This window comes from Vigna radiata, chromosome 8, assembly GCF_000741045.1.
Source record: "Vigna radiata var. radiata cultivar VC1973A chromosome 8, Vradiata_ver6, whole genome shotgun sequence".
Taxonomy (NCBI): domain Eukaryota; kingdom Viridiplantae; phylum Streptophyta; class Magnoliopsida; order Fabales; family Fabaceae; genus Vigna; species Vigna radiata.
The window spans coordinates 38,772,429-38,787,799 of NC_028358.1; the positions used below are offsets into that span (position 1 = coordinate 38,772,429).

Below are 15,371 nucleotides of genomic sequence, written 5' to 3' on the forward strand. Positions count from 1 at the left end.
AAAACAATGTCAAAATATCTAAAAGAACAATAATAATAGCAAAATTGTAACAAATAAAATGAATAATAAAATATGTTATAATAGAATAGAATGAAAATAGTAATTTCAGAATAGGAACTAACAGCAAATAAGTCTCCTTAAAACAAAAATGGCAATTTGCTTCCCAATTAAAAAATTAATTTTGTTACATATAAATAGATTTTAATTACTTTTACTTTATTATAGAAAATAAACGAATTTTGATTTCGTTATTGTAATATTTTTTATAAAAAATATCTAAGAGACTAATAAATTTAACATATTTTTTTTTATTATAAATTATAAATAAATGAAAACAGAGAGTAATACTCTCAAATTATTACATTTTCTAAAGGGTTTATAAAATAACCCTCACACCCACACTTCATTCCCATTCACTTCAGCACACAAACCAGGCTATACTCAAACCCTTTCTCACTTTCCAAACCCTAGCAGCAGCACCACACGATTCTCTCGTTCTCCAAAGATGTCGAGCGCCGATCCCGAGCACCGAGAGGAGGAGGAGGCACCCGCTGTTGGCGATGACGAGGACACTGGAGCCAACATCGCTCCTATAGTCAAACTAGAGGAGGTTGCTGTCACCACCGGTGAGGAGGACGAAGATCCAATCCTAGATCTGTACGTTATTTCCTTCTCTCATTTTTGTCTATATTTGCTTTTTGATTTAGCCGCCTGTACGCTGATCGGTGCGATTTATACTTGTTTTATCTCTGATCATAGCAAATCGAAATTGTACCGTTTTGACAAAGATGGAAACCAGTGGAAGGAGAGAGGTGCAGGAACAGTTAAGTTCTTGAAGCACAAGGTTACTGGCAAGGTTAGGCTTCTCATGAGGCAGTCCAAGACTCTCAAGATCTGTGCCAATCATCTCAGTGCGTGTTCTTTTTACCTCTTATCTTTTGCATCTTCTTTTTTAATTTTTCAGAATTCGCAGTTTGAGGTTTAATTTTGATTTTATCTGTTCTTGATTGTTGCAGTTTTGCCTACTATGTCTGTTCAAGAGCATGCCGGGAACGAGAAATCTTGTGTTTGGCATGCCAGGGATTATGCTGATGGCGAACTTAAGGATGAACTTTTCTGCATCCGATTTCCTTCTATTGAAAGTAAGTTGTGGGGTTTCTAGCCCAGATTTGATTGAAGATACTTTCTTGTGGTCATCTTGTGATTGGATGGATTGTAACTCTGCATCTGCATGCTTTGAGATGTCTGTTATCATCGTCATCTATTTGCCAATTTCTATTTGATGATAGTTGGGGTGGTGGCAAAATAAATATGTTAAACTATGAAATCCTTTACTGCGGTGGCTATTTTTAGGCTGTAGATCTTGTTTGTGTTCATTATGTTCCCAATGTTCTGCTTCTACTGGCTCGGTGGCAAAGTTCAATTTGATGCATCCTTATCAAAATCCCAATGTAAAGTTTGTGTGAAGTCTTCTGATTAGTTCAGGGTTTTATGAACTATGAAATCTAGTCAGGGTACCTTTTCTATCCATCATAGTGTGAATTTGTGCTTGCTTGCAATACCTCATAGAATTTCTTTTCCATAAACATTTAATTTTGATGTAGACTCCAAGGAAGGTGAAATGACCTGACTAGCTTTATTTTGTGCCATTAATATTCACATCATCTGTTTATTTTGATATCTCCTCGCCCATCATGGTTAGTCTGAGACCTTTTTGATAAAATATCAATGTTGTGTATTGCCTTGAATTGTTTTAGTGAAATTTATGTGATCTGGTTCAGTCAACAAAAATGATTTGGACACATTTTCTGGCCTTAACAGTTGCATATTAATAATGATTTTTGATTGGCTTCAAATACTAAAATATTATTATATGATATGGTTCCTACATCCTACTAGAAGTACTTACCCTTTATATCTTTTTTGGTTTCTACATGGGTGGCGAATATCTGACCTAAGTTGAACTATATTTATGGGTCATAGAAAATTAATTTGATGTCTTTGGCAATTCCATATCAAGTTTATGAAATTACTTGTCATATTGTATTTCATAGCCTTCAATTTTAAGGAATTTAGGATGGCACTAGACATTGGGGGTTGTGTGTATTTCATAGCTTAGATACATAACATATATTTCAATTTGTCTATGTTTCTTTGGTTTTTAAAATCTCAATAGTGTGCTATATCTTTAAGATCTAGTTTTCTTGAATTTTATGCCATGGTTATAAACCTATAATTACATGCATTTAACAACTCTGGTATTCATTTCTTTTCAATCTCTTAATGTATCATTATATGGGTTCAGTGTGCATGATCTCCGGTTTTGAAAATCTATAATGTATAATATATAATAGACGATCACTAATGTTCTCGCCTGTGCTCTTTTTGGCCGAGGGATATTTTTAATGTAATATATTTTAGACAATTGCTAATGTTCTTTCTTGTACTCTTTTAGACCTTAGTGTATTTTTGTGTAGAACGTCTTTTTCTACCCAAGAATATCTTTGGTGTGATTTCCATAATTGTAGTTATTGATATATTTTAATAATATTCTCTTTCCTTGTCTCCGTTAGATTGCAAAAGCTTCATGGAAACATTCCAAGAAGTTGCTGAATCCCAGAAGGCAGAAGATGACAAGGAATCGTCTGCAGCAGCTGGTCTTATTGAGAAATTAAGTGTTGAAGAGAAGGCAGAGAAGAAAGAAGGTGAAGAGAAGTCTGATGACAAAACCGAGAAGGAATCTGGAAAGGAAAGCAAGGCAGTTGAAGAGAAGAAAGCTGAAGAGCCTGCATCCTCAGCTTGAGTATTTCTTATTCATGTTCTATACTTGGCAATCTGATAAGGTTAGGTGGTTGTTGTTTTTGCCGCCGATATCTTGGAATATGGAATATTCTCAAACTTAATAGTTGCCAGATTGTGTCACTGAACTGAGCTGTTTGTGTCCTCGTGAGTTTTTTGTCAGCTGGCAAAGTTAGGGTTGGGTTTGAATTTTGAGGCTTGAATGGTTGAGCTTTCGGGGTCTTGGGAGTCTATTATTATTGTCATTTTCATTCTACATATGTATTTGTTGCGAGTAAGGAGTCATGTTGGTCGGGGAGGGTGCAGTCAAGCAATAGTCAAAATTATAAACAAAGGTTTTGGTACAAATTGTTTTGAGTTTCACATTTCTTTTTCATGACTAAAAACTATGATTTTTTGGACCATTCCTGCTCTACCTAGTTTTCTGTAGGCTTTTCGTTAGAGGTGCACTTTTATCATAGTGCTTCTGTGAGGAAGTGAAAGTCGTGGAAATAGGAGGACTATTGGTGTTGGAGTATTTGGATCACTGAGAATAATATAATGGAGGAAGTTTACAAACTATTTTTGGAAAGCAAATGCCGATACTCTGATACCGAAGGAAAAATAAAAGAAATGAGCAATGTAACAAACTATTTTTAGAAAGCACACTAATCTCTGAATATATAAATAAGAGTAGCTTCCAAGCTTGGGAGTATTTTTAGCATGTTTGAATGTTGCCTTTTAAAAATGCTTTTAGACTATATCAAAAAGCTATCTAGTACATATGGTGCAGGATTGTGATGTATGTGTACCCAGTAATTATCTCAAGCACACGATGAGTTGGTTTATCCATTTTGCTAAAGCATCATTTTCCTTCATCTCCTCTTCCTTTTTCTGTTCCAAATTATATTAGTTTGTGTACACGTCTCAGGCTTCACTCATGCCTCGAGCTCATTGCTGGTGTCAACAAAAAAAACCGTCAACAGATTGAATAAATTGTCGTGCGGATTGTGCAAAGTTCAGATTCGAAGGCGCAACCGTTTTGGTCTATACAATTGTCACACTGGATGTCTTGGTCAAAGGCCTTTCAGAAATCACCGCGGTGTTTTCAAGGGCTTTTCAGAAATCACCGCGGTGGTAGCGACGCTAATTCTTGACGCAAGAGTCTTAAAATCTGGAAGCTTTGAATGTTTACCGAATTGGTGGTTTTGAATTTTAATTACTTTAGAATTTCACTTTTGAATATCTTGCTTGTTTGAATCTTCTGGTATTAAACTTGATAAATCTGTCCCGAGTATTTTTCAAGTTTTTGACAATAAGTTTCCACCCTGATCTAGTTTAGGTATGATTAATATTCAATTTTTCAAATTTAGTACGATAACGGTATGTAAAAAGTTAATATTCATCATTTTTTATGCAACTTTACTTTTTCTTTTACTAAATTTTTTATTTTAATTGTTTGATTTTTAACATTTTCCAAGTTCACTAAATCTCTATAATATTATTTTAATTGCAACCTTTGATTACATATTTTATTTTGTGTGATTTTTTTTTTTCAAATGGTATATTGCATTTAAGGAAATACACATCTTAATTTTACTGAATCAAATAATTTGACATTTAATTATTTATTTTTCATTTTAATATTTTATTTATTGTTTTTTTCATAAAAATATTTTATTCTTACTTTCTAATATTCAATCATGTAAACATTTTTTTTATGTAATAACATAAAAAAGAACCTTATCTTTTTGTTTTTTTAACTCTTAGGTTCATTTTATTTTATTTTTGTTTCACTTTAAAAAAATAGTTGATTCTTAAATTATATTTTTTTTCTCATCACAATTTTAATTATATATTATTTTATTTCTTTGTATCATTTCATTAAATGATGTATTGCATGTTACATATTTTGACATTTTTTTTATAATTTGTCATTTATCCAATTATTATTTGTCATTCTAATTTAATATTTAAACAATTATAACATCTTAGTTTACATAAAATAATACTTCTTTTATATTACTTTAAAAAAATATTTATGTTAATTAAAGTTTAAATAAAAACTAAAAAAAATATCTTATAAATAAAATAAAAAAGATGATTATCACTATTAAAATTTACAGAAAATGTAAATATCATTTTATTAACAACATAAAAAGTATCTATTTTAAAATTAGAAAAGACAAATATTATTCTATATAGTCTCGAGGAAAGGAAGTATTTTCTTTATTGTTTCAAGACTTAAAATAATTTGTTCTAGGTGTTCTCTTTTCACGCTATTTCATTTACCTACATAGTTTAAGCAAATCTTCTTCAATCCTTTGTCAGCTACTGCTTTTGTTTTGACAGTTTCTCGGATAAGAAACTTAACTTTTATACAAATAACCTCTTAGGATTCCAGAAAAGTCACTTCCAATTACCTGGGAATGCTTGGTTTATTCAAAAAATTAATTTATGTCCCAAAAAGTGTCAGAAGAGCAGAATTTCAAGTTGAAGTGAAAAACTCATGAAAAATAAAGGAAATGAATGCAATACAAATTGGTCCTGATTTTGATCTCCTGTAAAGCTTTCACACTGTCATTTAACACTGTTTGAACATCAACAAGTTTCTAACTTAAGAGGCCAAAAACGATGTGCAAAAAGTTTTCACAAGTGTTAATCAAAATTAAATTCAAAATTTATCCCAGAATTTACATAAAACTACATGAATCTATCTATAAAATGATGCCCCACGAGAGGAAAATTAAGATGAAAAGGAAAGGAAGAAGAATCTTTCTTGGTTACAGAAAAAAGAATAAAAGTTAATTATGCTGTGACCCTTTTGATCTCATAGTGGCTTGTAATCTTTATGGTACTCATCAGGAGAATAATGACTGCATCAAAACGAAAACCACTTGAGTTTTTTGATGTTTTCTTCCAGGGAGGCACGCCCCCATGCAATGCCAAGTTCTCTGAATTGAGTTTCTGTCAGTGACTAATATCATGCTTTTGTGTCAACTTGTTTCATCATTATTTTTCAAACTTAAACCACTTCCAGTTTGCATAAAGTGCTTCATTTTCAAAAGGTAGGGTACTGGTAGGTATGTGTTCTAATCGTTGAGTTTCGACAGAAGGTGGTAGCTTTTGCTTGTATTTCTTTGCCATCATATCAGCCTCCAGATAAACTCTCTTTTCATGATAAAAAATATTACACATCTATCAATATCAGTCCAACTAAAATCAAATAGAACTTTGACTTTGTTTGGATAAACTTCTCAATAATCACCAATAGAAATAGAAAATAAGAGAACAAAAATGAATTAAACTTTTCAAGGAACTTAAACGAGATAACTTTTATAAATATTATGGTGCATAGGATGTTTTTAGCTTGTGTTACCATCTGATTTCCTTCTCTTATAAGAACTTATTGAGAAGTTTATCAAAACAGTGTCTTATTAAGAAAATAATAAATATCTACCTCTTTATTTGATAGAAAAAGGCCAGGTTCACTTTCAAGTTCAGCAATGCTGCATGGCAAGAAGAGTAAAAGGAGTTAAAGTCAGCTATTAGAGAAACAGGAATAAACTGAATGTACCCAACAATTACAGAAGTTAAAGTCAGTAATCCATTACCTTAAAGCAATTTTATCAGGAAACATTGATTTCAAAACAAGAACTTTGACATGCTCATCAACAGATAGTACGTCACTGACAGAAGTAATTTCAGCTCTAGAGATATTTGAAATATGCAGCAACCCACTGAAAGGCGTCAAATAGTAACATTTAAATTTTAAGATGTCATGTCTTTGTAAGCTGGCTTAATCCAACTTTAAGAATAAAAGTCATGAAGTTGATATATAAATCTTCATGTCGATAAAAATGCCTAAGAAGCCTCTTAACAACGATGCAGCCAAATCATAGGGGCAGATGAGAGAGATCAGTGATATATCAGATGAGAATGGGAATAATATAAAACTATGAAAGGTAGGGAAATAACAGAGAAGGTTATGCAAGGATTGATGAAAACCTTATTTTTGTTCGAAGTAATAACTTCTTTAACAGAGTAATAGTTAGGGTTTTAACAGAAAACTAACAGGTTGTAACCCTTGAATAAAGGGTAAGAAGTCTGTATAAAAACACCTTTAGGGTAACCTGAAGGGAAGCAATGAAAATATACAGTTTGCAGTGATTCTGTCAGTACCTACATGTCTGAGTTCCACCATAGAGCTGTGTGTGTGCGCTCTATGCTGAGCGAAAAATCAGAAGTGGTGAAGTGGTGATTAAAAGAATATGAGTGATGAAAACCTTATTTTTGTTCACTTCATTTAGAAAGAGAATCCATGTTCAGTACAAGTTGCACGAATACCAATTAAATTTACATTTATGCTATGTCTACTTTGGGTTTAAATACAATGCATAAAATGGTCTGATAAAAGCAATGCAGACAACTGAGGAAATATTTATATCTTTTTTGTTGTTTTGAAATTTAAAGGTAAACAATTCTTATGATCCTAACTAAGACTGCTATAGTGCTGCTCAAAACTTCAAATGTTTCTTTTGGAACTTCAACATTTCTTTTTATGTAAAGTGCTTACACAATTGTGCTCTTATCTGTTAAAATATATCTTTTCCTAAACATTGGTTACTTCAGGCAGACACCTCAAATAGGAGATGGAATACCGTTTTACAGGAATTTCAATGCATCCGTAAAATGGGGCACACTAAGTTCTCTAATATTCACTTTTTATATTAAAGATCTCAGAGCAATCTGGTCAGGAAGTGACTCGTATTAGTACACTGAATCTAGGTATGTTCCAGAAGAGCTATTATTCACCAATTGATCAAGTCAAAGATTATAAAAGCATGCTATTATCTAAGGCAAATCATAGGTTTTCAGTCATGAAAACACTTGTAGCCATGTATAGGAAAAGGACTTGCATCAAGTTTTATTTTCTTCACATTGAACCATTCAATGATTCTCTACGATGGGGTCACCCTTTGAAAAAGAACAATACCTAGGGGAATCCCTTTGAATCAAGTTGTGATTTATCAAACAAGATAAAAAAAAATGGCTAAAGCAATTCACATCCAAACAGTGACTGACCTTCTGTTACTTTTTCCTAGCTTAATTTGGGCTCCATACGGTAAGATCTTTTTCACAGTCCCATCTAGAAGTGTTCCCTCACGAAGATTCAATTTTTCCTGAAATATATTGTGCACTAGAAATTTCAGAAGACCAAGAAGAAAAAAGAAGGCCTAAAAATATCCCTTGAAAAAAATAAAGCAAAAGAACAAGGAAGAATAGGAAATAGGAAGAGTTGAATACTAACCCAAGCTTCCTTTTCACTAAGTATTAAATTGTTTTTAGTTTCATCTATCTGACTAATTTGTACATACATGCGCCGCCCCACCTACGTCATTGTAATCAAGTGGTGTTAAGAAGCAGTGTAAAAAGAAACAATAAATACAAGAAATAATGTTTTTGTAAAGAAACACAGAATCTTTTCAGCTAATTTGCTGAACACTTGAAATTGTAAGGTATACCACCTAGAGAAGCTCATAAAGCAATACCGTATTATGCATGACAACTTTTAGATCATCACTTTTCACAATGCAAACCCCATAATAATATATGTGAATTTAAGTTATGTTTGGGGTATTTTAAAGAATACAGAACAACATAAAACATCATTTTGACTACTAGGTCTGAACTTCCTTAGATGCTTAACCACTAATCACTATGCAGTATTCAAAATCTTTAGCTACTCACTCGATGAACGGACTTGTATAAAGCCTTAAAAACAAAACTAGTTTCACTTAAAGCATAAATTTACACTCAGACAGCAGCTATATAGGAATTAAACTTAATGCCATGGTACCATTTTTGAAGCTATACATATAGTTATCAACAGATCTACCAAATAATAGACAATAAGATAAGAATATCGGCAGAAGCCATCCCAATAAGAAAAATGTTTTTTTTTTCCATGGCCTGGTGGAAAGTTCCAAGGCTGCAACTTACATGTTCTTTCAATTCTGTAAAGCTAGTTGCTTTTTTTACAAGCTCAGCTTTGGGTAGGAAAGCTCGCAAACCCTGCCCATACAAATTCAAAAAGAGATAAGCATCTGTATGAGTGCCACATGAACATAAATTTCAAGTCAACGGCACAGACCTCAATCCTTGTTAGCAGGCCCCCGGTATTCCACTCGGTGATTCTAACCTCTATAGGATCATTGAGCTGTTTTATCTGCCCAAAACATTAAAAAAATTGTAAATTTAAATCTCACCAGCATCAGAAAGATGTTATTTGACTGTACACGGGATAAGATTGGAACAAGGATAAGACAACATTCGTGAGATCATGGGCATAGATTTTAGTATTAGACAAACTATGTTTTCCTTTGCACTAAAATTTCAGAATAAATATGAATAAAGAGTAACAACCTGTTCTTTTCCAATTATTTTCTGTTTTTAGGAAGAGTGAATTTGCTTGATAAATAGTTTTTCAAAACTGTTTCGAAAAACAATCTTTCTTTTTCTGTTTTAAAATAAAAATAAAAAATAAAACATCCTTAAGTTGTTTTGGTTTTCTACTATCAATTTCCTATTACTCATATATTCTTCCTACATTGTCCCATCCTTTCACTCCTACTCAGCAAAAATTAGATTTTGAAAGTTGTTTGGTAAAATACTACCTCTGGTCCTTTTTTTAAGGACTGAGGGAGGTAGTTTTAGAAACTTAAAAAAACAAAAACACAATCTAGCACACCCTAAATGTCTGTTTTGGCCTGTTAAACATACACAGTATCATATTCGTCCTCAATTTATAATATCAAAATTGGTCATGCAAATACACAATGCAAAAATGATCCTTCAATCTCATATTTGTTCCATCAAATTAGTAATTCAAAACAAACAAAATTGACCCTTGAAAGACAAAATTGGCATCGAATATCATAGAAGGACCAATTTGTTGTCACTATTAAATGGAGGACAGATGTCATTTCTTGAATATTATATTTTTACAATCAAGTAGCCATTAGAACTGACAAACCCAAAAGGAAACATGGAGAAGGCAATTATCAGATACCATGTGTATCCTATTTTTAAGATATAAAGGATATCATATGTGAAACACACATATATGCATAAAAATCATAAAACATACTAAATATTTAATTGCAGTTTAAAAAAAATGCAAACTAAGCATGCTTCACCAGCAGTACTAAAAATAGAATAAAAATTATAAATTATGCTGTAATAAATCACTGCCCATTGCCAACAAGCAGTAGTATCAATCTTATTTCCTCCTTGAATATCATACATAGAAGAAAAGGAAAATTTCCTTGTTTTGCTCGTCATGTGCCCGCAACTTGTGCTCTTTCCAGTGACCAAGTTCTAATTTTGATATATATTACCAAGTTATAATTTGTACATCTCATGCCATATAGTGAGAGGAAAATGAAAAATCAGAAAATTGAAGGATCCATATTGATACATATCCAATCCAAACTCCCTCTCGCTAGCCATATTGCGGAGTATCCAGCAATCTCAGATTTTCAAAACAAACAAAACAAAAGGTTTGGACATTTCACGAATGTGCAAAGGTAATGTATCCAAATGTGTCTAATAGACATCCATTACAGATACACCAAGAAAATGCAAGAATGTCTCAATGCCTCGTAAAAAAATTCTGCATAGAAGTTGGAATATCTACCTTACTGGTGTGGGAAAGAAGAAGAAAAGATAGAGAAAAACCTGCCTCAGTCGATGCCAGGCAATCCGGCGAAAGAGTCTTCTGGTGGAAAGTAATGATCGGCCACTAAATGTCCTACCTAAAACCTCAGCAAACAAAATTGTTCCAATTTCCACAACAGGCCTTCCAGCCACTGCTACTCCACTTATTGCCTCCTCATTCTTCACAATTCCCGTCTTCCCCTGAACCATGAAATCCTCAGCATCCCTGTTCACATCACACAGCAAGTTCTCCATTTCCTTATCGTATAAGGGAAGCACTTCCTTGGTCAACATTGTACCTAGCAAGTCTGCCCCTATATTGACATCCAGCTTGTTTTCATTACCTGAAACAACAACACCCACCACAAAATCTCCAGGTTTTGGGTCATAGTACTCAACATTAACCTTCTTATCTCCCTCTTCATTCTCAACCTCCAACCCCTCCCTCTCTTCCTCGTCATCCTCCCCGGAATTTTTACCTTTGAAAAACTTTAAGAAAGGTGCCAAAGCCTCCTCTTCCGAGGGCTTTTCTTGCTGTTCCACTTCAATTTCAGACAACTCAGACGAAGGCTCTTCTGTCACAAGCACAGGAGAAGGCTTGTTTAGTAACTCGAGCTTCTCAAGTTCTTGAGCGGAAGTTTCATCATCGATAGCCTCTTGAGAGACATCAGTGGAATATCCACCAAACCCATCACTCCTGGAGCAAAGTGTGAAGTGGGTATAACCCAAAATTGAATCTTTCTTAGAAACTATGGATGCACGGGGACTGGAAAGTGTAATCTTAGCAAAAGAACGAAACTTTTGGTGCTTACTGGGACTGGTGTTTGGTTTCTGGACGAAGGTGTTGGCCAAAAGAGTGGTGTCCTTAACTGGTATTGTTGTGCAGTTGGGAAAGCAAAGAAATTTAGAAGGATGAAGAATAAATGGCATCTTGGAATGGTGGTGCACACAGCATCACCTTTGGTTCTCAGACAGACACAAAACAAGAATATTGATTTTTGTTTTATCCTTTTCTGGTTTGGTGTCATGTGTCTCCCTCTCTGCCTTTCTTCTCCTTTGATATTTTTAACCTTTAAATTCAATTTTGGAATCTCAAATTCTCAATAGATTTTCCCTGTCCAAAGGAGTAAATTTTCGAGCAATTCAATTCAAAAATTATATCAAGTTAAATTATAATAAGGTTGTTTAAACTAACTAATTTAAGACGAAAAAAAAATAATACAATTTTTTCATAACACGAGTATATATAATAATCAATTACTAGTCACTTATAATAAATTCATATCGTCTAACTCGTATAAAAAGTGAAATAGTTTGAATTGAGTTTATTTAATAAAAAATAAACTCAATCTAATATAATTGAATAAAATTAAGTTAAGTGAGATGATGGGATAACTTGACCAAAAAACATTTTATTATTTTAATTTAATTTAAAAATTAATTAAAATAGTTTAAGATATGAATATGATTTATAAGAAAATACATCTAGGAAAAAAATGGTGAAAACTCAAAATGTAATTGAAATAATCAATTTATGAACAGAAAGTTAAAAGCATTTAAAATTAATTAAAAAAACTACAAGGATATGTACTCAAAATATATCTGTAACAAATGCCATACAATTTGTTTACTTATTATTTTACTCATATTACGTAGTTGGTTATATAATTTTATTAATACCTATACCATAATAAAATATCTTAACAAATTGTTGTCCTTGATTTTAATTATGTTTACTAAATGTAATTTAATACACATATATGAGATAATGCAATAGTATTTTTTTGTTTGTTGCTTTTTTAAGTTTTCTTTAATTGTATAGTAATTTGACATGATTAAGAGATATACTGCTATAACATTTTTAAATAAAATTATTTAAACATGTTAAAAGATTCATTAATTTGTTTTCTAAAAAATAAGTTTAAAGAAACATATTCATCACCAAAATAAAAAACCATAAACTCTTGAGAGTTTTTAGTTAACAAGCTATAATAAGTAATAAATGGATAACATTGTGTGAATGCAGTGAAAAGTTGTGCAAAGGTTCACTTAAATATATCACAAAATGAAAGAAATTTTACATGATACTGTCATTTTAATTTTAAAGACTTCAATTATTTCTTATTGTTTAAATTAAAATCAACATTTGTAATCTTTGTATTTTTGAAAAAAAAAATGTTTGAATTTCTTTTTACAATTTTCTCTGAAAATCACTTTTAAAAAAGGTAAAATAATTATTTTAAAAATTGAGTTAAAAAGGATTGTGGAGGTGCATGAGAGAAAAGCCCACTAGAAAAATTATAGTAAACCCAAAATGAAGCTTTTGGGCCTACACCTGTTCTCAAAAAATTCAAAAACACATAAAATGTAAGGCTATTGTTTCCTACACCCCATCAAATTTCTCATTTATCCCATCAACAAGGTTTCCCGATTATTTTTTTTTTCCGTAATAGAAGGGAAGATTGCTTTCAGAAAAAAAAAATATTTTTAAATTTTTTGCAATTTTTCTTTTAAGTGAGACTTTTTATAAATTTATCATCCACTTTAAAAGTGTTGTACCCATAAGTCCTATGCTTGTGTAATATTTTACACAAATAATGTTAATATTGGATTTCTCAAGATAACATAGCTTGTGTAACACATTTAATGAGTCTCGAGTAAAGTGTAATGATTCACCCCACAGATCAACACGAGGTTTTCCAGTGTACTTTGTCCTCATTCATACACTTTCCGAAAAAACTTTCCGGAAGGTCACCTATCCCATAATTACTCTAGGCTAAGCACGCTTAACCATGGAGTTCTTATGAGTTAGGCTACCGAAAAACAAATGCATTTGTTGATATGAGTAACAAAATCAATTCCTTTAAGCTATCCTTCAACTTTATAGTCCCATATCTATACAGTCTCTAGATCCATCTCATTCCGGTGTATGTTCGATTCGTCCATGTACCCCTTCCACTGGAAGCCTGCCAGGAACCGCTCCTTGTCTATGCCTCTTGCACCGGTAGAAGATACACAACACAACATTCTAGATTTTTATAGATCATGCTTTATAATCATTTTCTCTACTTTCATAACGTTCCTTCGGATTGATTTCATGATTAATTTCCTTCTATTACTATTTTTTTTTAAATATGGTTAGATATGTAATTAATATAGATTAAGATATGTGTATATTTTAGGTTTCTTAAAAATATCAATACATTATAATTCATCTTAGTCAATATTAATTAAACATGTCATTTCTTTTTACAGTTGCCGTTAGTTTTTTTTTTAAAATAATACTTCTAATAATAAACAACAACTAGGTCATTATTATTGATAATTTTAAAATATCCTTAGTTCGAGTATAAACTAAATTTCTGATTTAAATTACATCAATATAACTAGTTAAAAATTAGTAAATCATTAAAGAAATTATCACTTTAATTCTTTTTTACCAAATACTTTTTAATTTTTCTTTCATTCTTTCCATATATGTAGTGCATTTCAATCTTATCCCTTTTCTCCCATTCTCTTCACTCTCTAATTCTTTTCTTTTTTACATTATAGATTTCAACAGACGACTAATATAAAAGAAAATAGTGGAAAACAGAGAAAAGAAAAAATAAAGAAAAGAAAAAAAAAAGGAAGAGAAGAGAAACCATTTGGAAATTATATATTTCAGAATTTACTAATTAATGTAATACTTATTTATATTACAATTATATTTTTGTATATACGAATGCAATTCTATATATTCATGGCATTTTGACTCAGAAATAAATTAGCTATAGATTTTAATAATCGTCACATAATCCAAAAAAAACTCTCACTATTTAGTAAATATTTACTATATATAGATTAAAATAATTTCAACATATCAATTTCAATGTTAAAACTTCTATCATTATATGTTTATTTGAAAATGAAATTCACTGTGTAACAATAAACAATTTCAGCTAATCTTGCCCTTAATTAAAATTTTAAAACGCTTCGATAGTCCAAAAACCTTGATTGACTAAAAAACAATCAAACAATTGACTTTGTCACATGGTACGTCTAGGAATGCCATGATAAGGAAAACCAGTACGTTTGTTTGTGGCACTTGGCAAGAATTTACACGTACACTAAATTAATTAATGGAATTAAGCATATGAAATATAATAAAATTATTATTTTTAAAACCTAAGGAATCATACAAATAAACAAAAAGTTTCACTTCTTTTTCGCAAATGGTTAGCTACATTTAAAAAGGGTTAAAACTTAAACAAAGAGGAAAGCTTCGCGGGCTTTGTGACACTTGTTAACGATGAATCTTATTTTTTATTAGTGTAAATAAATAAACATTTGAGTTACGTCCAGGAATATGACAACTCCTCACTTTCTATTATGTCAGAATAATTATTTAATAACAATTATTGGATAGTATATTCAATTGATTTTTTTATTGATAATTTTTTTAGAGAAAATTGAAGTATACACATAACAACAAGATAATAATTTGAGTTTAACTTATATATATAACACATCATCTTTCATTTAATTCAATTTTAAATTTTAAAATAATAAATTTATAACTTTTATTTCTTAAATAACGTTCAACTTTTTTGCAAAGAGTTTACATCTAAATACTGTGTTATTTAATGTAATAACAATAATAATTATTTAATTTTATTTAAACATTCAAAAAAATTATTAAAATAAATTTTGTTAACAAAAAACAAAAACTATTTAAAAATTATTTAAAATTTGATTGTATATTATTTAGATATGTAGAATCAAATTTGTTTTTAAAAAGTTAATTTTTTTAAAACTTAGTAATTTATCTAAATTTACCAATTTTTAGAAAGATCAAACTTCTTTGTATTGATATTTTATTATAATTATATTTT

The 15,371-nt window shown here is 31.0% G+C and overlaps 2 protein-coding genes across 3 annotated transcripts; one reads left to right on the forward strand and one right to left on the reverse strand.

Moving 5' to 3' along the window:
• The first annotated feature begins 399 nt into the window (after positions 1 to 399).
• On the forward strand, positions 400 to 3,203 carry LOC106772696 (ran-binding protein 1 homolog b). The gene is made up of 4 exons (XM_014659249.2): positions 400 to 657; positions 760 to 911; positions 1,017 to 1,142; positions 2,574 to 3,203. Exons 1-4 carry the CDS (start codon positions 506 to 508, stop codon positions 2,801 to 2,803), a joined length of 660 nt encoding a protein of 219 aa, XP_014514735.1. The 5' UTR covers positions 400 to 505; the 3' UTR covers positions 2,804 to 3,203.
• Positions 3,204 to 5,292: 2,089 nt separating this feature from the next.
• Positions 5,293 to 11,537, reverse strand: LOC106769763. Of its 2 annotated transcripts, XM_014655507.2 has the most exons (8): positions 10,519 to 11,537; positions 8,933 to 9,007; positions 8,782 to 8,853; positions 8,090 to 8,170; positions 7,864 to 7,961; positions 6,393 to 6,518; positions 6,239 to 6,287; positions 5,294 to 5,949 (listed from the first exon to the last, which is right to left on the reverse strand). In XM_014655507.2, exons 1-8 carry the CDS (start codon positions 11,425 to 11,427, stop codon positions 5,791 to 5,793), a joined length of 1,569 nt encoding a protein of 522 aa, XP_014510993.1. In that variant the 5' UTR covers positions 11,428 to 11,537; the 3' UTR covers positions 5,294 to 5,790. The 2 variants fall into 2 exon arrangements, with proteins under 2 accessions (XP_022641211.1, XP_014510993.1); XM_022785490.1 differs by lacking the exon at positions 8,090 to 8,170 and having other exon boundaries at positions 5,293 to 5,949.
• Positions 11,538 to 15,371: the final 3,834 nt, after the last annotated feature.

Coding starts and splice junctions, on each gene's coding strand:
- LOC106772696 (XM_014659249.2), top strand. CDS start 506: ATGTCGAGCGCCGATCCCGAGCACCGAGAGGAGGAGGAGGCACCCGCT. Junction 658..759: donor GAAGATCCAATCCTAGATCT/GTACGTTATTTC, acceptor CTCTGATCATAG/CAAATCGAAATTGTACCGTT. Junction 912..1,016: donor GATCTGTGCCAATCATCTCA/GTGCGTGTTCTT, acceptor TGATTGTTGCAG/TTTTGCCTACTATGTCTGTT.
- LOC106769763 (XM_014655507.2), bottom strand. CDS start 11,427: ATGCCATTTATTCTTCATCCTTCTAAATTTCTTTGCTTTCCCAACTGC. Junction 8,171..8,781: donor TTACAGAATTGAAAGAACAT/GTAAGTTGCAGC, acceptor ACAATGACGTAG/GTGGGGCGGCGCATGTATGT. Junction 6,288..6,392: donor CCTGATAAAATTGCTTTAAG/GTAATGGATTAC, acceptor CTTGCCATGCAG/CATTGCTGAACTTGAAAGTG.